The following is a 25,329-nucleotide window of genomic DNA, read 5'->3' as shown; positions in this document are numbered from 1 at the left end:
CACTCCAGTCTGGGTAACAGAGTGAGACTCCAACTCAAAAAAAAAAAAAAGATATCCTAGGGTTTAGAACAGGAGATTGAGGCAACCTGGCTGCCCAGTGGCTCTGTGAGGTGCCAGGGGAGTGGAGTGGGGAGGAATACTTTACTGTCAATGAATGTCCTGCTATCCTGACCAACCTGTCCAAGCTGCACTGCTCCTACAGCCATAATTTTGGCTGATCCTTCTTAAGAGTCCAACCTCTGGCAATGGGAATTGTTCTGTAACTTTCCCTGCCTCAAAGGGTTTTACCATAAGAAAGTGAACTCCATACAGCACTAAGCTCTTATTTCTTTATCTTGAATACTGAATGAAAGTCACAGAAGAAACGAATGAGACACAAATTTGAAATAACTCAGTTTAAGACTAATGTGCTTAAATCCTGTGAGCAGATGCATAGATGGTAGGGTGGAAATGGAAAAACAAGGATGAGTAATTTCAATAGAGCATATTCTCCTTGAGTGGAATTTTTGAAAAAAGAAAAAGAAAAACTCAGGCAGTATGTTGTCTTGAAGGTTAAGACCAAGAGGAGAGGTTGTTAGTGGAAATAGTATTTTAAAAAACAGTGCAAGCCAGGCTCAGTGGCTCAGCTTGTAATCCCATGCCTTTGGGAGGCTGAGGTGAGTGGATTGCCTGAGTCCGCGGGTTCAATACCCGCCTGGGCAGGTGAGACCTCATCTCTACAATAAAATCAAAAAATTAGCCGGGCATGGTAGCGCACGTCTGTAATTCCGGCTACTCGGAAGGCTGAGGCGGAAGGATCGCCGGAGCCCAGCAGGTCGAGGCTGCGGTGGCCGGGAGCGGCCACTGCACTCCAGTCTGGGCGACAGAGTGAGACTCCAACTCAAAAAAAAATAAAAAATAAAAAAATTTTTAAAAAATTAAAAAACAGTACCACCTAGACAAGGTTGTTGAAAGGCTGGCAACATTTGCACAGACTTGTGCTCTCATCAGCAATGAGGGCTGGCCCACATCCCTACCCAATGCACTGTCTTCCAGTGTGAGACTCAGGTCCTGTCTCTACCATGAAGAAACCTTTACTGACTCTTAAATCTCTGAACAGCCACATTCCAAAAATAAAAAGGGGAGGAAGGGAGAGCCAGAAAGAACAGAATGGAAAACTTGAATTCTGTCTTCATTCTTGTAGTCATACCTCCTCCTCCCAGGGCGCTGAGTAGTTACTCAGAAGAAGAATTCAGAGGGCAAGACAGCCAGCAATGATCCCAGGGAAGCCAGGTCTCTGGGAGAGGAAGTCAGTCATGCTGGGCACTAACCAGCCATCAGCTCAGACAACTTAAGAGTTGTAAATTCTGCCTTAATATTTCCCGGCATCTAGGAAAATTGATTCTAGAGAACAAAATACCACCTAGTGACATTATGCCTTTATACTCACTCTGCTCACAGTGCCTCCCCATGAATCCGGTGCGGCAAGTACACTGCCCAGAGATGTGGTCACAGTCAGCTCCGTTTTGGCACTGGCATATCAATGCACAGTCCTTTCCATAAAACCCCAGAGGACATCCTGTGTGAGAGGGAGGACAGCGGGCGTCAAGAGGCTACTTTGGAGAAACACAGCTCGTGCCTCCAACATATTTGTGTTTCAACTTGAAGGACGCTGAGCCAGTAGAGAATAAAGCCAATAGTGTATATCTCAGCTTGTCACAAGGGCTTCTTTGAAGTCTCAAGATGGGACTCTTGCAGGGAGGTTGTAATTCACAAACAGGAGGCAGAAGAGTTCCATCCTGTCTGTGTAACCATCACTGGTACCCCTAGAGGCAAGACTAGTATCTTCTAACAAAGCATCCCTTCAACCCCGGAAGTGTGAGGCATTTCCTTTCATTCTTCCACTCAAACTACTAGAATCCTGGACTCCAATTCCATGAATGGAAATGAGCATTTTATATTAAAATTATCTGTATGCTTTTACTTGTAGTACAGAATGTCTCCAGTGCTGCTACTAGCCTTGTCCACGGTATCTGTTATGAACTTGTATAATATCACCTTCAGGCAAAGAGGTGTGATAAATGCTTAACTTAAAAAAAAAAACCATTGTGCTTCCCAAATGCTTTGTAAAAAGCAAAAAGCCTCCGCATTGCCGCATAATTCCAAAGCTTAGACCATTCGGACTCTTGGTCTGAAGACACCCGCTCTGTTGGCTCACATGGGTTGGCAGCCACCCTGCAAGAGTGTTTCAGGGGGCTCTCTGGCATAATGAAAGCTTCAATGCAGCTGATCCGTTGGCTGTTTCCAAATATTACAGGTGCTTTTTATTTTCCCATTTTCTTATGGTGAGGTTTAATGAAAGCCTGACTTTCAAGAAGCAGATGCAATGTAAAGATGCCAGTACACAATGACAATCCCCATTGTCATGTATTTATTTAGCAACTACTCTGTACCAGATTCTTATTATGCATTCTCTCATTTAGTCTTTCCAGCAGCCCAGAAATGTAGGGATGGATATTCCCATCCTATAGATGGATATACTTATCCTACACCTAGGAACTAAGTCCTGAGTGCTTTAAATTATACAGTTAGCAACTGTGTGGCACCAGGGCCATGACACAAAGGGAGGGAAATCTAGCTCTGAAACCCACGTTGTCCCCACTTAAAAAAAAAAGTCCTCTGTTTGAAGCAGATCCTGATTGTAGAATTAGAAATAATATAAATACTTTTCTCTAAAAAGTTAAAAAAGTCTTTGTAGATATACAAACTCTGCAGCATATGCTTGGGTCAACCTTCTTCCTTGCCAATTCTCCTTTTCAAATTTTGGTTCAAGATCTACGTTCCCTTCTAGAACATTTCCAAACACTTACTCAGCCTAATCATGTGCTCTAATGAGTACTAAATAAGAATTATGCAATTTCTGACCCACCTTTCCTCCTCAGCTCCTTGCTGTTATTTTAAATTATATATTATTATTAATACTAGCCATAACACATGCCTTCCTGTCTTGTCTGCTTTATTAAACAAAAGCAAGTGGGCAGAGAATAATCTTTTTCCCCAGTGATGTTTAGCTTTGGAGTACATTGCATATTACATCCCATTATGCTAAATACCTCATGGAAGAAAAAACAGTTAAGACACTACAGAATTTAAAAATGGAAAGAAGTTCCAGAGTAGTGGTTTTCAAAGCATGGTCTTGGCCTGGCATTATCTCCAGTTGGTAGAAATGGAAATTCTCAAGTCCCAGTCTAGACCTCCTGAGTCAGTCTCTCTGGAGATGGGACCAGCTGCTGTGTTGATCGAATCCTCCAGGTGATTCTGAAGCTCGCTAAAGTTTGGGAACCACTGACCTCCATCTTTTCCAAGAGTACACATTGAGTCAGGCAGTGAGGCTTGTTATCTTCACTACCTTTCTAATCTCTCTCACTCATCCTAACTCTTATGCTGTTAGAATAAGTGATAGGGAATTAGAACCATAGAAACAGGGTCTGGTTAAAGGAAAGAAGAGAAGGAAACTGCACATCATCACACAATGTTGCTCCACCTCAGTGTTCTGATATAACTTGGAGACAGAATACTTGGAATGTGGTAGCTCTTAGCCACTTCGAGGAATGTACACATCTAGAGGTCATTGGGTAGATGAAGCACTCCAGTGCCAGGGACCCTTGTAGAGCTCAGACAGTGCATGCGAAGGGGGAGGCTGTATCTTCCTTGGGTGAGGCTTTCATTGGTGAGCCTCAGAAGGCTTGCCACTTACTCTGAGTGCAGTAGAGCCCTGTCCAGCCAGGAGTGCATTTGCATTCCCCATCGTAGGCGCTGCAGAAGGCCCCGTTGTGGCAGTTGCAAGTGTGGATGCAGTTCGGGCCCCAGTGGGCAGGTGGACATGCTGAAACCACAAGTGTAGAGAGGACTGTTAGAATTCTTGTCCAATACCAAGTAGAGAGAATTTCACCCACCCCTGTATATCTCTCTGCACAGAGGTTAGCAGTATACATCAGGACTAAGAAGGCACGCTGCTCCCAATTCTGCCCTGAAACCAAGATGGCAATGTTGACCACAATAACAATCATCATTACTAATGTATGGATTCACTTAACAACTGCAGAGGCCGGAGGAGCAAAAATCATCTCAAGTTTACAGATTCAGTTATTTAACAAACACACATTCAACACCTACTATATGTCCAATACCATTCTAGGCACAGGGGAGATAGCAGAGGACAAAGAGTTCAAATCACCCTCTGGAAGCTTACACAGTATTTTAGTAGGGAAAGGAGGCAAACCAACCAACCAACAAAGCAACTGAAAAAAAATAGTGGTTAAATGCTATGAAAAAAAAATACGTTGGGATAAGGAGGACAAGAATGATTGGGAACCTCTCCTTTAAGGAAGGCCTTTCTGAAGAGATCAGATCAGATGGGGAAAATGACTCAAGAGAAGTTAAGGGACTCAAGGTCATGTAGTTCATGTCTATGATCTCTACATCCGACATTTGTCACTCTACCCCAGAGTTATCACCTTAGGCTCTTTTTAAATGTTAAACTTCTCCAGTGTATGTAAAAATTAGTTCATTTGTTAAAACTCTTAACTGGAAGAAGCAAAAAATAACAAAACTAAATCATTAGAGGTCACTGCCAATTGAAGAGTAATCAGATAGTCAGATAAAGTATCTGTGAAATAATAATGTGAGATCATGGGACAAAATAGTTTTCTTGACAAAAAAATACTTTTTTTCATACTAATGCTTCAGGAACATAATTGCATAAAAGGAAGATCACCTGTATGGCTACTCAGACGAGAATATGAGGAATAAAGACAATAATCTGAAGTAATTTTTTAAATGAAAAAAAATTCTTCCATAATGATGAGCACCATATTTGACCAAGAGCAAGATGGAAATAATAGCTGGCATTTGAGGTCTGGAGTGAATGTCAAAATAGATTTTCTAAGAACAGCACCTTCATTTTACAGATGAAGACACTGAGATTCAAAAAAGGTTAATAGTGACTTATCTAAGGTCATACAGAATTATGATTATATTTGTTAGATAAATACCATTTCTCCTTTTAAGGTCCTAGTAAGACTCAGGGTGAAAACAATTGACTTGTCCAACCCTTTTAATGTCTGATGGAACACTCTGTGTCTAAAACAATCCATTCCTTACATGATACTTAATAAACTTCTGTAAATCCTTTTATGTCTACAGTCTATTTTTTCACTTGCATTAGGCTTTGCTTTTTACATTTGTTATGATTAGAGAATAGGAATAAGGATCACCAATTTTTATATTCCCAAAAGGTAAATGTAGAGACAGGGCTTTTAAAAATCATCTTGCCGAGTACACCTGCTCCTTTAAATGTACCCCTTTAATTTTTCAAAGTCTCTGCTTTTGCCGCAAAAGAATTGTCTCTTTTTAGACAGGCTCACAATCAGCTAAGAAGAAATATTAAGATGGTTCCACAGAGTCCATAAGGGAATCAATGAAATCAATGATCCCCAAGAGAAGCAAAGGCTTTTGCCAAATTAATCAGCTTCCTCTGGAGTGATTATGGGGGCAGGCAACACTATAGTCTCCATTCATAGTGGTGTTCCCATTTTTGTTCCTTCCAGCACATTCCTCCTCCAAATGAGGAAGTGACCAACTTCCAAAATAAAGAGTACTTTAAAAAGGAACAAAGTAAATCAATCATTTATGACAATGATATTGGATCTTTTTTTTCTCCTTAAGTCTTGTTTTTCAGTTTCTATTCCTCAATCTGTCCATCTGCCAACGTGAATCAGTCAGAGCCTTTGCAACACACACAGATTTAAACAGACTATGGTTACTTCTGAAGTGATACCCCCAGGACAGAGTGAAACACACACACCAATAAATTATATCTAATAACACTTCTTTCAACAAAGATCTAAACTTCCAAGATCTGTTGGCTCTGCTTTCTTATTCCTCAAAAATGGGGTAGAGCCTGGACTACTTATGAAAAAAAAATTTAGGAAAAATATCTTCAAGCAAAAATATATTGTTTATCAATTAATATCTGCAGGTTGATTGTAACTGTAAAGTTTAGAATTAAGTAATCAATAAAGCACCATGAAAAATCAGTGCAGTCATTCTTTGATTTCTCTTATGGACATGGTGAGTAGATTCAATATAAACTGGGTATGTGTCATAAAATGTATAATAAATGAAACCAGATTATCCCCATACTCATATATGCTACTCCTTGGTCAAAAGTAGAATATTTTTAGAGGTTGCACTGACTCAAAGCATTGACCAATGAGTTATGGCCCATGTTATCTTTTCATGACATGAGTAATGTAAAAATCATCTATACAGTCCCTCTGTCATTATAGTGATGTGGGAGGCTCCCCAGGGAAGCTGAGGAATAAACATGTGAGCCACAGTGAGTGTCAGTCTGCTCAGGATCCCAATAGGTTTCTAAGACTCACATCAATTAAATTCTGCTTCTTTATTTCTCTATAACTAACACTCCAGATAAACATAAACACAAAAAGAGGAGATGAACTTCTAAATACAGCTATTTTTATTTTACTTCAATGGGTGATAAGTCACTGAAAAGTGAATAATCAAAATGTTACGTATTTAGGTTCTTCCCAAGACATTATTTGAATTTGAATATAAGACCATTGCATAGAGTTCTTAGTGGAAAAAAGGAATTGAAAACTAGAATGCATCTTATAATCAGTCATATTTTTTTCTTGAGTAGATAAATACTCTGGCTTGAATTCTAAAAAATTTGAAAATAAACAAGTAAGAATGGTTGACAACAAGACTTACGTTGAGAGCAGTCACTGCCAATCCAACCCGGGTAACACTGACAAGATCTGTCGATGGGGTTGCAGGTTCCATTGTTGGTGCAGGTACAAATTCCTGCACAGTTTTTCCCAAATCTGCCACTAGGACACACTGTAAATAAGTTACAGGTCAGAAGCTAACAATCACAACCCCTGTCACAGAATCCTAGACTCTTAGCACAGGAAATGACTTTAAAGGTCACCGACCCAGCTGCTCGTTTAGTATCTGTCCACTCAACAGCACCCCTCAAGTTGAATGGGCTCATTTTTACAAACACATGAAGCCAAAGACCCTCATTAAAGCATCACAAACCAGGAGGCATCATTACATTTCTAGAAATCTGACTTCATAGTTTCTGTCTCAGGGAGTCAAAATCCTTCCTCATATTGATTTTTCATGGGAGGATGTTTCCAATTAAAACTGAAGAATATCACAGCTCAGGGAATAAAGGGGTTTTGTCGGAGTGGCGAGCCAGTTTTTCCAAAGCTCAGAGTCCTATTTCTGAAGCTGCAGACACAGCATACCATAAGGCATCCATAGCTGGTAGCTGAAAACATGGCCTTTGGGAAGCCTGGAAGGAGACCTGAGAACAGACTCCATGGGGCTTGCTCATCACCCCACATCTCTCCAAAATGTTTGGGCGCCCTACCTTCATTGCACAGGGCACCTGTGAAGCCAGGCAAGCAGTCGCACAGGCCTGTGATGTGGTGACAGGGCCCACTGCTGTGAACACACTGCGGGCATGTCTGGCTGCAGCGATGCCCATAGAAACCAGGGGAGCAGACTGAAAACAGAAGAGAAACCGACAGTTATCTTTCTGAGATGCATTTCTCTTGTATTCCACATTTGGATCTAGTTAAAGTTCTGGAGGCAAAAAAAAAAAAAAAAAACCCTAAAAAAAAAGGTACGCACCGGGCTTGGTGGCTCAGCCTGTAATCTCGCACCCTTGGGAGGCTGAGGTGAGTGGATTGCCTGAACCCGAGGGTTTGAGACCCGCCTGGGCAACTTGGCAAGACCTTATCTCTACAATAAATCAAAAAAAAATTAGCCGAGTGTGGTAGCGCGTGCCTGTAGTTCCAGCTACTTGCACGGCTGAGGCGGAAGGATCGCCGGAACCCAGCAGATCGAGGCTGTGGTGGCCGGGAGCGGCCACTGCACTCCAGTCTGGGTGACAGAGTGAGACTCCAACACACACATACACACACAAAAAAAGGTACAGAGAGTTTTCCAAGTGTAAAACAAGAATAACAAAAGAAACAAGGGCACTCTTTAATAAGGAAAAGAAGTCACTAAACTCTGAATTCCTGGAGGCAAGAAAATGTCTTAATTCTCTTTATTTTCCCATTCAAGGGCCCAGTGAGCTCAAGGCTTGGCACAGAGGAGAGACTCAAAGAATTTTTGTTGAAAGAATAGAGAAGAAAAAAATGAAATTCTAAACACTAGTCTAAAGCTCCAAATAAATACTCTCATATCATTTGTTGTTCCCTTATTCTTTAAGAGTCATCACTGACAATAAATAGGTCTATTATCAAATCAGAAATTTTTTTCCTCCACAAAATGATCCAGGTTAATGATTATAACCGAAGTGATTAAGCAAAATGCTATATACTTAAGTTCTTCCCAAGATATTATTTGGATTTACATATAGGATAAGTGCACAGAATTTTTATGACAAAAGGCAATTTTAAAATTTGGAATAGTATATCTTATAATTAGTCACTTATTCTTTCTTGATTACATTTACTAAAATATTTTGTAAAATCTTATAGATCATTTTCTAACCCCAAAATTCTATTGACCAAAGTCAATAGTCCCCATTTTTAACTTTGCAATTCTATTTCCCCATAGCACTGACTTTGAGTCTACTAGCAGGATGTATGATTTGCCTCAAGGCTTGGCTGATGTTGACTTCTGGTAATTGAGAAAAGACCAATGCCAAATTGCTGAATAAAATATTTACAGGTCAATGAATTTCTGGAACACTATTTGCAAGCTTTCAGGAAGGATCAAGAAACATACCCTGATGGTGCTGTCAATGAGGCAATGAAATCATTGCTGAGAAAAAATGGTTATACCCCCATCTGTTAGGTTTCTGAAGGTTAGAAAGAATAAAGCTCTTGGGGAAGTTCTTCCAGAACTGGCAAAGGACAGGTAAACTACCACACTCTCTTCTGCCTTCAACTGCCAGAGAACATCACTATACACTGAAGTGTGGGACAGGGACCATGGTGCCCAGGGAAGAGAAGATGGAAATGACCACCTAATGACACACTTACTTCTCTGACAAGTGGTGCCTCGGAATCCTGGGGCACACTCACAGATGCCATCGTCAGGAGAGCACGAAGCCCCATTTTTACAGTAGCAGGGCAGGGAGCAGTTGGGGCCCCAGCGTCCCTCAGCACACACGCTGTCACAGTGGACACCTGAAACAGTGCACACAGGGCGAGGCTGAGTGAGGCAGCACAGATGGTTATTCTTCTATGGATGCTAATTCAAAGATGAGATCTAAGCTCACAGCATTAAAATCGAGGATCGTGAGCAGCAATGAGTGGAAAGTTATCATCCTATATATATCAATGCATAGTATCAACATAACATTAAAAAAATACCCAGAACTATTTTCTATGGAGACATGAAGAAGGAATAGCACATCTTTGTTATATTGATTTTTCTTCTTTAGGAGAAGGAAGCAAGGAGGAAGCCCAAGGGCTCTGTCTATTGAAAGCAAAATTTATCAAAAACACTGTATCTTTTAGCCCTCAGTGCCTTCCTCATCCCTCCATCTTTATTTATGTCTTCATAGAGAAATAAAGTGTAAATGATAACACAAAGCACAAAGTAGTTAAATTGTTTTGCATAAAAATCCCTCCCCTAGAGTAAAGAAATAAACACAATTTTAAAATATTTTGATAATACATTGTGCAGAACGGAAAGAAGTGCTAACACGTGGCACCAGATTCCTCCTTGAAAATTTAATCTGACGTTGGAGAGATATAGGCAGAATACAAGTGACATTATTTATAGCTGTTGTCTATGCTATCGATTATTATGAAACTGTGTGTAGGTGTTTAACTCTCATTTTGAACACTGAGAAACTTTAGAATCAGTCATGAATGAATAAACAAATGCCTAAAGGAAACATAAAGAAAAACCAAGGTTGCAAAAATGAAAATAAAACCAGGTTTTATTTGAAGCAAATGGAAGTCTCTTCTGCAAATACAACAGGGGCCTCTTTCTTATAAGTCAGAATTCTTCACAACTCACAGAAAAGCTCTTCACATCGAAAGGCTATGAGTTATAATTAGTAGTGAATTGGCAGCTTCTGGCCTCAGACCAAATGAAAACACGTCAAGAACAAGCACGCACACCCTCCAGGATTCCAGAAAACTGACAACCACCCAGCACCACGGATGCTACGAAGTCCGTGTTTTGTATTACAGGTTTTGCATCTAAAATGATTAGGAGAAAAGTCACTACAGTCTGAACCTTAAAACGAAAGCAACCCCAAACTATAACATGGATGTGCTCACTTGGTACGCAGCCATTTCCGCTAAGCAGTAATTCTACACTTTTTACTATTCCAGTGTTTTTTCCTTCTAAAAGCCCCCACATGGTAAAGGCCATTAAGTAGGCATGAAAGCAGGCAGATCTTATTGTGTCTAGCTTGAACCAACAATAGGCTTTTATTTCAGCTTGGATCAATGGCTGAAGAAAGGAGACCAGGTCTGTTTATAAAGCTGATTGAGGTTTAAATGTTCCCCATAGAACAAAATATGGAATTGGGGCCTACTATATTATTTTTTTTTATTGCATTCACAAATATATTATCTTCTTTTTTCAAATCTCTTTTGAGAAACTGAGATGCAACTGCAAACTCTGCCCTCCCCAAATGTGATACATTAGCCATAGAATCTTATCTGGTATTTTAACCTACATCTATGCTGGGCAGAAGCATCAAACATATTAAGCAGTAAATAACTTCAAAAAGAGGCTGTAGACCTAAACTTTGTTTTGTGAATTTAGAGAGCATACCAACAAAGGTTACCTGGTACAGGCTTTGCTCTCAGTTCAAATTCTGGTCCTAAGTTCTGACTGTGAGCCAGGACTCCTGCTTCATAGCAGCTAAGATAGGGACGTCAGCTTATCAGGGAGGTTCAGACAACCCAGGGTATTTTGGTCTGGAGCCTTGAAGGATAATTCTTGTGAGGATTTGGAAGAAGTGGAGGCTGATTCATTATCTGGTTAATCTGATTGATAGTTGTTCGGAAAATTAGTGCTGATTTTTGCTGCTTTTTTGTGACATAGGGACTTGGGGGTAGGGGAAGCTAAGATTCAGCCATGTATGGTGATTTAGTTCATCAGCTACTTGCCACATCACTACTTCGTATTACACTTAACAAATTCAGTTAAGATGGAATGGGGAGTACACTTTAGGTCAAAAGTGTATGCTGCTTTTTTATATTATGGGTTATCATAATTTCTGTATAACTTATCACAGTCTCAAATCGGAGCATGTTAAGAAAAATGACTACAGGTCAGATGGGAAAATCTGAATAAAGAGATCCTTTATTTCATATCTGATTCCTCTTCTCTTAAGAGGTTTGTCCAGGTGGTTAGCATATTCTTCAATCATAATCAGCTTTACCCAGGTAATGTTCATATAAGTAACAAGGCCCTCAATGTAGCAAGGGGATCCATTGCAGAGAAAAGCTTGTTTCACATGATTTACCCATCATTTCATTTCCAGAGAATCGCAGGGAATTCTGCAGGTCATCTATCAAACCTCTGTCTCCAATAATATAAGCATATTTCAACAGAACCAAGCTTACTTGTAAATAACTTTAAGGATTGCAAGGAAATCTTTCCTCTGAATGTAGATTATAAAAATTATGTTACCAAACCCCTCTTAAAATTCAAGCCCTCTTTTTTCACTCTGTCATCAGCAAAAATTAGTCATCATTTTGCAGCTATTAATGCTTAATCTATTCGAAGACAAATATCAAGTTTGTCACAGTCAGGGAAAAACTCCAGGAAAAAGCACAAAGTTGTCTTTCTTCCTCTTGCTGCACGCTTTTATCCTATTGATATTCCTTCAGACCCTCTGTGCCCTCATATTATCTTTCCTTTCATCATACAGTCAGGAAAGGACGGGATAAATTTATTATTGTTGAGTTGTAACTTCTGTGAAGAATATTAATATTTTAAGAGGGCACACATTTTAAGAGCCTAAGAAACAAATATCTAATTGTGAAACGATGGAGGGAGTACTGGGTAAGTGTTTCTCTAAGTTATACCAGGTATAAGGCTGCTGGTGTGACTTCCATGTAAGGACAGCAGCCCTGCAGTGAAATATGCTCCAGGATAGAGTTGTAAGTTTGCTTTATCCCGGTGTGGTAGCTCACACCTGTAATCCCAGAACTTTGAGAGGTTGAGATGAGAGGAGTTCTGAGAACTCTATGGAGTTTGAAATCAGCCTGGGCAGTATAGCGAGAGCTCTTCTCTACAAAAAAATTTTTTAAATTTCCAGGTGTGGTTGTATGTATGTATAGTCCCAGATACTTGGGAGGCCAAGGTGGAAGAATCACCTGAGCCAGGAATTCAAGGCAGTAAGTGGTGATTGCATCACTGCACTCTAGCCTGAGCAACAAAGCGAGACCCCCAACCCCCCCCCCAAAAAAAACAAAGACTGTCTCCAAATTCAGTCAGTCACATTCTGAAGTATTGAGGGTTAGGGCTTCATATATGAATCTGAGGGGAACACACACACACACACACAGTTGTAAGTTTGCTTTAACTATTGTTTTGGTTGTGTGTATGTGTGTGTTTTTCCTTAATTATTTATATTGGTCTCATCTTATTCTTCACCAACTATGATAGAGTCCTACATCTTTTTGTTTCCCAAGAAAATGCCTGAATATCTTAACTCAACAAACATTCAAGGAACCTGACCAGCTGCTGGCTTGTGGTGAGAAGTCCTCTATAAAAGGTGACTCCAGGGTGATAAGATCACAGAGCAGGCACATCCAACTCTGCCTGGGGATCGTGATCAGGGAAGGAGGTACCTTGAAGGGGGAAGAAGTTGCAAGCTAAAGGAACAGTGTTTGCGAGGCTCAGAGGCCCAAGGAAGTGTCTACCCTTCAGAAATTGCAAGTATTGGGTACAGTTGAAACTCAGGGGCTTGGCAGAGGAAGTGAGGCGTCTGGGCAGCCAGGCAGTGGCCATGTGGAGAAGAGGCAAGAACACCATACTGTGGAGTGTGAACCTACTCTTGGAGTTAACAGGGGCCAAATGAACAATTTTTAAGAAGGAGGGGGCGTAATTAAACTTTGTTTTAGAGAAGGGCAGAAGATGATTTGAAGAGGATAAACCAGGAATAAAGGGGACCAGGTGGCCATTTGGGTTTTCCAAGTGAAAAATAATGACAAGGCATTGAAGAAAGTCAACGATAGCTGGGATGCAGGGGAAAATGAAATCTGGAGAGATCTAGGAGAGAATGCAGATGAAGGATCCTTCCTGCTCCATACCCCACCCAAAATAATTTATTCTGGCAGCTCTATGTTGGAGAGATGGTGCCTATTTTGCTCACCACAACCCCTAGAACATGAAAGGTGTTAGATAAATATTTGTTGAATGAATCCATAAGCACAGCTCCTCTTTCCTACATGATGTTCAGGACCACTTTTCAACTGGAGGGAGCAGCCATATCATTCTTTGCTTCTCTGAAGAATTCTTCATTCAAACCAGGAAGCCCAACCTAGTTATCATGTATGCACCTAAAATAGCGACCTTTCCCTGCTAAGGGGATAGGGATGTCTGCTTTGCTTATTTTTAAGCAGATAGAGATACGTGCAGAAGTTCAGGTTTGTGTTTTTTTAATGTAAGCCCAGATCATTGAGCATAGAAGAATTATGAGACTTCTTGAGGAAATTCCTTTGGAATGTTTACCAAAAATAAAAAGATAAAAAGATAAATTCTTTAATACTAGTTACTTCAGGAAGTAACTTCCTGAAATATTTGGAAGAAGGGGAAAAACAGAAAAGGGGTAGGCTTAAATGTGTAGCAATCTCTCATTCAATGGAAGCATTTTTTTCTGATAAATGTTCTAATGCTGATAAGGAGATCTGTGAGGGACTGTTTTTGCCAGAACTGAGGACAAAGAGCTCTTTGATAGCCTTCACAAGTTGCTAGGCAATGGCTGAATGATCGTGATAAACTTCAGCTAAGCAGCTCTAAAGAAATGTTCGTGCAATTAATGCCTGATGCATTATGCCAGAGGCCTCAATGTGAAATCAACATTCACTGGGTATTTGTGATTGCATGAATGCAGAAAATAAATCATCTAGGGTGTCATTATTTCCCCTTTCTGAGATATAACCCCAAATCCTTGTCTTGCTTAATTGCTTATATTCCTTATGCCAGTTTTGCAATATGTGGGGTGTCAGTGAATGAAGGAAATAATTCCCATTCAATGTCTTGTTCCTGGGCAACAAGCTATTAAACATATATTAAAGCAAAGAGACATTTGTTAATAATAATTGGGCTTGGTGATTCTAAGAGGGAAAAACTATAGCATTTAGTCATAACAGTTTTTCTGCTTTCCCAACCATTTGACCAACAAAGCATGGTATAGTGTAGTATAGTATAGTGTAATGTAGCGTAGAGAAAGTTATTCCCTGGTGTATCCATCTCTGTCAACAGTGTGTCTGTCCTGATACAACGTGAGCTTCTACAGGACGGAAGTTGGCACCACTTCATCTCCAGGCTTCCGGCACCCAAGCACTATGATTACATAGAACTTGGAGACACTCAACAAATGGTTGTTAAACCAAATTTTTCTATTTGGATTCTATGGATTTTAAAGACCCATTTTTTAAAAACCTGCTTTATATAGGAAACCAAGTTAAAAAAAAAAAAAAAGAAGCCTTGCTAAGTCATATGAATCAAAAGGGATTGCATTTGCAGTTGCAAGACAAAAATACCAGAGTGCACGGCTGGCCTTAGTTGGGACCTGCATAACAGCGAACAGAAAGGACTGCTGTGCAGATTAGGAGATCGGGGAGTTTTTTCTTTAACCTTTCTTTCTTTTGGTAAAATAAGAGGCCCCCCTCCACCCTCATGTCAGAAGCCCAGCCTTCTGCCTTTATATGATCCTCTCCCCCAAGACCACACAGACAGATCCATATATACATGCAAACACACTCTCCACCTCTGAGTTATTTGCACTTGCAGCTGATTGGGTGCATGCATGTTAATTAAACTCACCTGACTAAAGTTACTACCTCCACTTGGATTTGCACGTATATGTCACTGGACAGAGGAAGGCAGATCTCCCCTTGTCATAATAATTCAGGCATCCTTTAGCAGCATGAGAGATTAGTCCCTGCAATAGTAGTTCACTTAGCTGGTCAAACAAGGTGTCTGAGGAAACATGGAAAGGAGGGCTGTCCTGTGGAGAAGGGCTGAAGCCATTGCCTAGTTCTGTTTACTAGGAAGAGTCCCCACTCATCAGACTTCTCATCAGCGTGCTCACAGGGCTCCTCCTTCCAATTCTGCCCTTCCTGGCTAGGTTCAGATGAATACTCCACCATGCCTCTTAATCTCCTTTCCTCTTTTTGTAATTATACAGTGCCTTTCTAGTCTTGATCTCTTTCTCAGGGTGCTTAGAAGTTGACTCGGTGCTCTATAATCTTTTTAGCTTTTAAAAAAAGCAAATAACTTTTTAAAAATTCTGATATAAATATATCCTTGTTTCCTCTTCTCTTTTGCTACTGGTTATGAGGCTTCTGTAAAAGAAATAGACCCCTGGACTCCAACCTCTTTGGTAACTAGAGTAATAAGACAGAGCAGATGCCACTCTACAGATGTGTAACAGCCATTGCATGAGCCACCAGGGCAGACAAGTTCACCAAGTAAGGTTGTACAGGTTGTTTACTACATAAGAGACCCTGATCCAGGAGCTAAGTCGGGGCAGAAATCCAGCTTGCAATCTATGTACCCAGGAGTGCACCCTGAGGGACTTCTAAATCTTTTCCCAATTTGTACAAAAGATACATTATGGATTTTCAGGGGCTCTATCCTCTTTCTCCTCCTCACCCACCTTCCAAGTTCTCATTCAGTAAGCATGAAGTGGGGGCAGGAAATATGCAAGTTAAAAGAGTTTTCAGGTAATAGTGAGTGATCTTAGCCAGAGTTGGGAACCAGGCTAAAGACTGTATATGTTTCCAGACAGCTGGAATGGAATTTTGATTAGCTGTAATGCTCACCAAATAGGTGTTCTGGCTGACTGCAGTCAGAATAGAAAGGAAGACAAAAACATCAGCCCATTTCCATCATTTTTGGAAAATATTTTATAAAGCATATCACTCTACTATTCATACATAAATATACATACACACACATACATAACTAATTATATTTCACTGACATCTGATATTTCAGAATAATCATTTTGAAAAGGCAGTCTCATTTTATAGCAGTGTTTGTGTGTGTGTGTGTGTGTGTGTGTGTGTGTGTGTGTGTGTGTGTGTAGCAGAAGTGCAGGGGAAGCAGCCCAGGACACAGTCTATATTCTGGATGGTAATTATTTTTCTCCATTTTTTTTTTTACTTCAATCTGCCTCTTTCTGGCAAAATAGTCTATTGACTAAAAATGACAATAAATTAAGGTTTAAAATAACCACATACTATAATAAAAGTGCATGCCTTTCCTTTTGAAAAATGGCACATTTCTTTTGGAAATAGGATCTAGGATGTCCAATGCAACTTTTGTTTTGGTCAATTTTCAAAGCAATATATTTTGAAGACTTATTTTATGACTAGGTGAAATGGGACTGTCAATTATAGTAGAAATGTAAAAGTCTTGGTCACTTAATGGGAAAATGATAGCCAGACATTAGACAATAGGAAGAAGTTATGAGGAGTGGCAGATGACCCCCATTGTAAGAAAGCAAGCCAACTTTCTCAGCATATTAGGTTAGGGCACAACTTCCTCAGTGTAGGTATGTCCATTTCTTTGTAAAACAGGATAAGGCTACAGGACTCTTACCTCTAAATCCAAACTCACCTGATCAGCCTCTCTCCACAGTGTCCTCAGTAGTCCAGCACTTAACACAATCTTATTAGTTTGATCAGGGGAAGCACCCAGGATTCCGTGTTTGATTTCATTGATTTCTTCACAAAAGCCTCACTATTACCCTACACACCACTACTCTCTCCAGTACTCAACATTTCACTTACAGCAATCTCAGCAACAGGAAGGAGAGGAAATAGAATCACTTGCCTCCCTGGGTGTATGTCTATTATTTGGCTTCAAATCTGATATCCAAATGAAAAGCAAATCCTTCTTTATATTCAGAAAGATCTTTATACAAGGTACTTACCAAAACAAGTTTTTTGATGAAAAATGAGCCTATCCAGTGTTGACAATGAATTGATGTTCTTTGTAAATAATACACTGAATTTGCTCTTTCTTTAAAAAAAAAAAAAAAAAGCCAATTCTTGGTCCAACTGTAGGGTTTTTGTTTTTTTCTTTTTTGGTAGGGGGAGCTTCAGGAACTTTCTTTTCCTCTACACGTTTGCAAATATTGAGCATGTTCTATGATTGTGGTGAATTACCTCACAGAAGGCTTAGGTACTGATAGATGCTTACAGACCAACAGCCCCCACAGAAGACCCAGAGAAATGAGACACTGAGGCAACTTAGCTGGTCTAGGAGCAATAATGACTTATAGGTCATGAAGCAGGTATGGTGGACAACAGGAGATAAACAATCAGAAGCAGCATAGCTTCTTCCCTTTTAGAGAAGCAGACCCATCACAGATGGACAGAGGATTACAAGATTACATTGAGTGACAAAGACACTGCACTCCCAAGGGAGCTTGATAGGTCGAAGGCCAGATGGGATAATTTGTCTTACCCCATGACCCAGACTGTGGAATGCAACTAACACATTTTCCGGCTGGCATCAAGCCAAGTCATATCTGTTGCTCTTCTCGTGTACACTAGAGGGTGCCTTTCTCAGGCTGGTTCTAAATAATCAAAGCAGGTGAATACCTAAGCAGTGGCTAGTATATTCAGGAACATCATACATCCCCTCTGTAATCATAAGACAAAAGTAGATGTGGGGGAGTGTTATCCAAAACAAATGATGCGGCCCTCTGTTAGGAAAGTTCTGAATTTGCCAGAAGGTTAAAAAATGCTATTTTGCTTCACTGTGGTCATTGAGAAATTAGTACTGGTCACTCCATGTAAGAACTTCAAGAACCCTAGTGAAGTTACAAAATCTGTTTCAATCCCTGACGTGATGCAGTTTTAACATTTAGTAATGGAGAGCCAAGTAGAAACATGGGAAGGTGAAATTATATATTGTGAAGTCAGAGTTATCTCAACTTTTGCAAGTCAAGAAGAAACTACAGGGCTAGGGAGGCCTTCTGTCTGTGGGTAGCTCCTACTGATAGAAAAAAGGTCATTGCACCAACCTAGGCCTGTTTCCCAAGGTAACTCTCAGACACTAGAAATCAAGCATATAATAGTTCATGTCATTTATTCCTATCAGAAACCGAAGAAGCCCTCAAGAAATTCTAAGGAACTGACAGACCCTACTGAAGAGGTTGCTGGTGACATCCTATGCTTATAGATCTGAAGATTTAATATTGTTAAGTTGGCAGTGTTCAATTTCTACAGTGTAAAATTCATATGAAAATTCAAGGGACTAAGGATAGTCAAAACAATCCTGAAAAGAGGGAACAAAGTTGGAAGACTCATATTTCTCATTTTAAAACTTTCTACAAAGCTACAGTGGTCAAAATAGTATGGTACTGGCATAAACATAGACATATGGACCAATGGAATAGAATATGAAGTCCAGAAATAAACTCTTTCACATTTATGAGAAACTGATTTTTGACAAGGGTGTCGAGACAATTCGATAAAAAAAGGAATAATCTTTTTGACAAATAATGCTTGGACAACCAGATAGTTACACATAAAAGAAAAAAGTTGGACACCTAATTCATACTATTTATAAAATTATCTCAAAATAGATCAAAGGCCTAAATGTAAAGGCTAAAATTATAACATTTTTAGAAAAAAAACACAGACATAAATCTTATGACCCTGAATTAGGCAATGGATTTTTAGATTTCACACCAAAAACACAAGCAACAAAATTTTTTAAAAAGATAGTCAAAATAAAAATTTTTCTGCTGCAAAGGACACCATCAAGAAAGTGAAAAAATGACTCAAAGACTAGAAGAAATATTTACAAATCATATACTGATGAGGACATTAAAGTCAGTAAAAAAAAATAAAAAAAGGAAGATAATGCAGTTAAAAGTGAGCAAAGGCTCTGGGTAGACATATCTACAAAGAAGACATACAGATGGCTAATAAATGCATAGACAGGTCCTCAGCATCATTAGTCATTGTGGAAATGCAAAGCAAAAGCACAAAGAGACACTATTTCACACTGAGTAGGATGCTATTATCAAAAGGTCAGATAATAACAAGTGTTGGTGAGGGTATGGAAAAACTGGAACCTTAACATGTTGAAGAGTGGTCCTGGAATAAGAACAATGTTTTTGCTCATGATACACAGACTTGGAAGATGACACTCAATGTCTAAGCAAGTCTATATATCATGAGCATAAACATTGTCAGTTTGATAATGTCCCTGGCTGAAACAATGACATAAATAAGGAGAAACTTCCATGCTGTGGTTAGAAAATTCATACTCAACCATACTATGAATTTATCATGCCTCAAACATTATTGTAAGAAAAAGAAAGCTTTAAAACTTTGATTCCCAACAATGAATATTTTAATATTTTTATGTTAACCATATTAATGTTAACATTCAATAGGTCTGACTCACTATATTGACACTATTTATAGTCTCTGGGTTTATTTCAATCATTCTTTCCTCAGAGTTTAACATATACCACAGAGGTCTTGCTGAACTTTACACTGCATTTCACTTTTTTCCTCATCTTGCTGGCTTGAGGTCTGATAGTTGGACCTTAAATGTAACCTCAAGAGAACTGATCCTGCACAAATCAACAAAAATCAGCCCTGGTTTACAGACTAATTAACCCTATCAATAGCATGTTGTGGGTAAAAGCGTGAGTAAAAATGTGTCACTTTACTTGAGACTTTACTGTATTTTAATTTTTTCTGAAAAGTGTGTGTTTCTCTGAAGTAGCAAAGAACAATGCTAGGCATTAGGAAGGCAGGTTTTGCTGTCAAGTAGTGGCCTTTGGCTCTCACCTGACCATCCCGGGAGGCAGCGACAATGGCCCGTGGTGGGGTGGCAGCCATCTGCGTGGCTGCAGTCACAGCGCTCAGCACAGTTCAGTCCATACGTGCCATCCTGCATGGAAGAGAGCATCAAAGATGGCAATGAGAGCCTGTGAAATTCCACATAAGGAGGCAAAAAGGCCACAGTCAGCCATTTCAGATACAGTACCTGCTCTCCCAAACACCTCTTGAGCACATGCATCATAATCACCTCTTCCCAAGTCTTTGTCCCCAAAATGTAGGCTCCAGGAAGTGTTTTAAAATTGCTCAGGTCCTAGTTTATATCTGATGTAATGTTTGGGAGGTATAAATGGTGAAGCCAATTGTGCCAACACACTGATATGCATATTTGCAAATATATGTAAATATGCCAATTATTTAAAAGAAGCTTATCTTACCATAAGCCACAGTTCATAAAAATATTTTGTACCCAAAGATCTTTACAAAATAGTTCTATGTTCCTTACAACACATTCTATTCTTTAGTGGAAAGAGAGGACCCTGACTCACATAAGCCACTCTAAAATTTTAAAAATATTACAGTTCTAATTGAATTAAGTTCATTTCCATAAGTTGCCAATGGAATATATGGTGCTGTAAAGAAAAATGAAAACTTTTCATAAATTTTCCCTAATTATGACCCTGGTTTACATGAAGTCTAACCCATATTAATTATTCCAGCTCACAATTCTAAGTACTGTGGTCACACATCCTCACTCTGCCGCTCCCAGATCATGTTTTCACATCAGTTTGGGTGGTCCAACAGGGATGAGGTTCTTCATGAACGTGATCATTTTGTTTGTGGGAAAATAATGGAAAGCTCTGCATTTACAAGCCCTGCTCCTTCATCCTAGATCCTGAGAATTGAGGGCAGGCATCCCAAACCTCCCTACTCCACCCAAGCACTAAGAAAAACGGGTGCACAACTATCAAGAGGGAAGAACACGGGGTAAACAGGTGGTGGGTGCTTGATGGATAACTTTTAAACTGAACATGTTTTTAAAACATCACCCATTTTTAAGGCCCCATCAGTGTTTGACAGGGTTGTACAGGATTTAGTTTTGCCATGAGATGAGCCACTAAACCACCAGCCTTTATGAATTTAACTCCTTCTAATGTGCCCCAAAAAGGATAAGATTGTGCCAGGGGCTTTACTTTGTCTACAATCAGACAGGGAGCTAAAAAGTGATTTTCAAGTTCATCTCCAAGTACTAATAATTTGTTCACTGGTCTGAGAAGAGACAGCAAAGCGAACAACTCTGTCCTAGAGGGTTGGAGGGCGCACAAAAGCCGGGGCGGGATCCTCTATATTTTGGGAAATGAGTTGTACTTAATAGGGAGAAGCCCAGAGAGAGAAAAGCATTGCAGAAGGCCCTTCTGGAGGGGACCAGTTCAGGGGGTCATATTGTTATCTTGCCATCATATGATATCCTGGAGGCAGGAAATACACACCACAAAGAGAATGCCTCAGTGAAAACGAGCCACTCAGGAGAAAAGAATTGGGATAGAAAAAAGACCGACGGAAAAGAAGTCAGCAGCTTACTACAGAATGCACTTCCCACTAGCACCCTCTGACAGTCTGTGGTAGATACTGCATGAAATTTCTAATGATGTATATCTCTGAAGTAGGTCAAGGGGATGGAGTGAGCCACAGGGGCATCTTAGCAAATTCTTGTGGCTCCGAAGATATTTATGTTAAAAGAAGCTATTTCTAAGCCTCTTTCACAACTTCCATGAGCATTTCAGTGACATCAATTACCATCCTCCTTTCAACCCCCTGCCACTTTCCACCCCAAAGGCAGGGAATTTCCGTTATAATGGAAACAAAATATTTGGAGAATTCACAGGCATGTATCGCATGTTTGACCAGTGCTGTTGACTGGTGGCCACCAAGAAATTTGATGCATGCTGTATTTTTAAATTTTGTGGAATTAAAAACAAAAACTGTTGATAAGAAACTGAAAATAAAGGGTGGGAGTGGAGGAAACAGAGTAAGATGAGGAAAAAAGAAGGAAGAAATTCTCACAAAGCCTACCTAACCAACTTGCCTTTTCCAATCCCTTTTCCAATACTATGTCCAAATTGAATCCAAATACCTCGATGCTTCAAATAGTTACTAAAGTTTGGTTCACAGTGAGTCACTTTACATCAGGAAAACTGCAAAAAGAAGCCAACCCTCTGACATCAGTTCCTTCTAGTCATCTGCAGTCAGGGCACTCATTCAGGCGTACCTGGCAGGGAAATTCACACTTTTCCCCACGCCATCCAGGTGCACACGTGCAGGTCCCATCCAGTGTGTTGCAGGCTCCTCCGTTGAGGCACTGGCATGTTAAATTACAGCCAAAGCCCCATGTTCCACTGGGACAGCTGATGGAGCAGTCTACCCCGTGCCAGCCTGTGCAACAAAAATGTCAGAGCATGTGAGTGAACAAAGATAGCTGGCAGTTTTGCTGAGCCTTCCAAGCCACGTTTTCCTTTAGAAACACCTTGGAGATGCACAGCAGTGCCTACCAGCCCCAGCCTCAGTAGCACAGAGCATTGGCTCTGCCAAGTCAGGCCTCCATCAGAAATGAACAAAAGGCACCCCTGAGGACCCAAACAGTTGTGTATGCGGTGTAATCTGTCAAGCATGCCAATGCTGAAAAGTACTCCTGGGCTACTGGGGATGTGATATGAAGGGGGGGGTGCCTTTAATGTGCAGTGGTGCACACTATGGAGTGCTGAGTTTTGTTGAGATCGAGAAAGTAAAATATTTACGTGTGAGGGAGAAGAGAGATTGTGATTAAAAACACAACCCCATCTTTAAAGCAGGACCTCCATTAACAACAGTGGGTATCCAGGATCCTGGCTGCACCTATGGATGGACATGTTCTGGTGCTCATATAAAACCAGTGCTTGGCTGCATTTCTTGTCATGACTCCAGGCCAGTCAGTTTAGGGGCATGAACACATGTCTGCTTGTTGTCTCTCAAAAGTGCAGAGCCTCACAGACTTTTGGAGCAGACAGTGACTTTTGAGATCATCAAATGTGAGCTTCTTTCCTTGACTCAGGAAAGTATTAGTGCCCACACTGGACAAGGGGCTTGCTGAGGTTAAGGCACTGAATTTTGGTGCAGCTGGAGCTAAAACCCTGGTCAAGGCTTATTTGTGACTTCAGGAGATAACATGACCAATATCAAATAAAAGACTTATTTATCCACTCTTACCTGCCTTGCAAGAACAAGACCCATCCACAGGAGAGCAGAAAGCATTGTTTTTACAGCCACAGCGAGAGGAACAGTTTATCCCGTAGGTTCCCAGAAGGCAAGGGGTAGAGCAGTCAATTCCCTAGACAAGCACAGTAGCAAAATAAATGCAATTTTGCCAAATGAAATAAGGCCAGCTCAAATAAATAAAAATATATCTTAACAATGCTAATTATACTTCCTCTCTAATTTTAACATGTTGTCTTTTTTCAAGATTGGCTATAATATTACCACCAGACAAATTTTAGAGATTTAAGGGCAATACTAGTTGGCCTGTGTTTACGATGGAGTATTAAACGGAACCCAAAAAAGTCTGCTATCTTCATTAGTTTTGCCTTCTTAGCAGAACTGAAAAAAAAAAGTCTTTGTCCTTGCTCAGAGAAGTAGAACTATAAAAATAAATTGTACCTGTAAAATTACTGTCAATAAATAAATAAGCATTAATATGAATATACATTAGATCCCAACACTCTTTAGACTTCCTTGTATAATATGTGATATTAGTGGTGGGTAAAGCAAAGCCAAAGAACACATTCAGCCAGCAGCATAGTCAGTTGCTCCAACAGGGAGCGTGAAACATAGAATTAGGCTATCAAAGGTGACTGGAGGCCATCTTTTTTCAAAATAGAAGGGACTCTTTGACAAGGCTCATTTAAGGGCTCAATCTAAGGATTGTAACATAGGTTAGAAAACCCTAAAGAGATCCTCTCAGCTCTGTGACTTTATGATGCAAAGCTCTGCACTACATGCTCTGGAATAATCATCAACATTTCTTCATAGTTCAATGTTCTCCCCTTTAAAATGGGAGGGAATAATTTGAGAACATCACATTTCCTTTTAAAACAAAGATTCTAAACCTATTGCTAAGAAATCTTAGAAACTGTGGGCAAAATTCTACTCTATTGGCATATAGGCACATTTGTAGGATCTAAGTTTTTCAAGAGACCTAAAAACTTGGTGCAACTAACTACAAATATGTAATAATTGCTAATTTGATGCATGCTGTATCTTTAAATTTTGTGGAATTAGAAACAAAAACTGTTGACAATAACACATAGCCTACTTGGTAAAGTAACTTGTTTGTTGCCAATAAAACACAGTAAAAATAATCACTTAAGAAATAATTGTAATATATCATACTCTCTTTTATGTATATTAAAAATTAATGCCACATTGATATTTTGACCAGCTTTCCTGGGTCATCATGCCAAGGCAACTCTTTATGTATTTATTAGCACTTTTCGTTCTGTTTCTCGTTAATGATGTGACTGACTTTAGCACCTTCATTGTGCCTCATGGAAGGTCATATAAATCATGGTATTGATATGCCCGCTCTGCACCCCTCTTCCTCCAGAGCCCGTCACTCACTTTGAATCCTGGGGCACAGGTGCACTTTCCAGTCACACTGTCACAGTCAGCCCCATTTTGGCAGCTGCAGATTTGTTGGCAAACTTTCCCATAGAATCCAGGAGAGCATGTCTCGTTACAGTAGAGTCCCGACCAGCCCGGCTTGCAGGCACACTCTCCAGACATGGGGTGACAGCTGAGAGATATGGATGAAAGGAACAAGTCACTCTGGGGTAAACATGACACCCAAGGCCCGTGCAAATGTTGCTTTAGCTATGATCACTAAATGTGTGGGTAATTCCATGCATAGTAATTTAAACTTCATTCCCAGGCTTGGTATGATTTCATTAATTGCCTGAAACCTGATGGGTACCGCAGAAATGTTGTATGAAATCAGCATCATCTCTAGCAGCATGGCTATTACAACCACATCCTTTTGTCTGAAATTCTTTGTATTCTCTTAAATCAAAAGCACTACTTTAATGAGAGGGCTACTCTATGAGAAGAGCTAAAAAGTTCTATCCAAGGAACAATACCAAATCAGTTAACCAGTGTAATGTCCAAAGAACTCCAAAAGCAGTGCCCTCATCAGCCTTTTTCCTCTCAGCTCCCTATACCTGGTAGCAGACAGCTGTCTCCACCTGAAACAGCAGCC

At 40.0% G+C, this 25,329-nt stretch overlaps 1 protein-coding gene across 1 annotated transcript in view; it reads right to left on the bottom strand.

Moving 5' to 3' along the window:
* The window catches only part of MEGF10 (multiple EGF like domains 10), a 128,885-nt gene that overhangs the window by 17,745 nt on the left and 85,811 nt on the right, over positions 1-25,329 (bottom strand). Inside the window, exons 9-17 of the mRNA XM_008065041.2 lie at positions 24,696-24,870; positions 23,289-23,409; positions 22,315-22,478; positions 20,055-20,157; positions 9,069-9,215; positions 7,442-7,576; positions 6,775-6,903; positions 3,737-3,865; positions 1,430-1,558 (exon numbers count right to left, since the gene is read on the bottom strand). Of these exons, the coding sequence (XP_008063232.1) occupies positions 1,430-1,558; positions 3,737-3,865; positions 6,775-6,903; positions 7,442-7,576; positions 9,069-9,215; positions 20,055-20,157; positions 22,315-22,478; positions 23,289-23,409; positions 24,696-24,870 (1,232 nt within the window). The remainder of the gene's footprint in view (positions 1-1,429; positions 1,559-3,736; positions 3,866-6,774; positions 6,904-7,441; positions 7,577-9,068; positions 9,216-20,054; positions 20,158-22,314; positions 22,479-23,288; positions 23,410-24,695; positions 24,871-25,329) is intronic.

This window comes from Carlito syrichta, unplaced genomic scaffold (assembly GCF_000164805.1).
Source record: "Carlito syrichta isolate Samal-C Ts95f unplaced genomic scaffold, Tarsius_syrichta-2.0.1 Scaffold308139, whole genome shotgun sequence".
Lineage (NCBI taxonomy): Eukaryota > Metazoa > Chordata > Mammalia > Primates > Tarsiidae > Carlito > Carlito syrichta.
The sequence above is the reverse complement of the archived record's forward strand: the minus strand, read 5'-3'. Positions and strand labels throughout refer to the sequence as shown.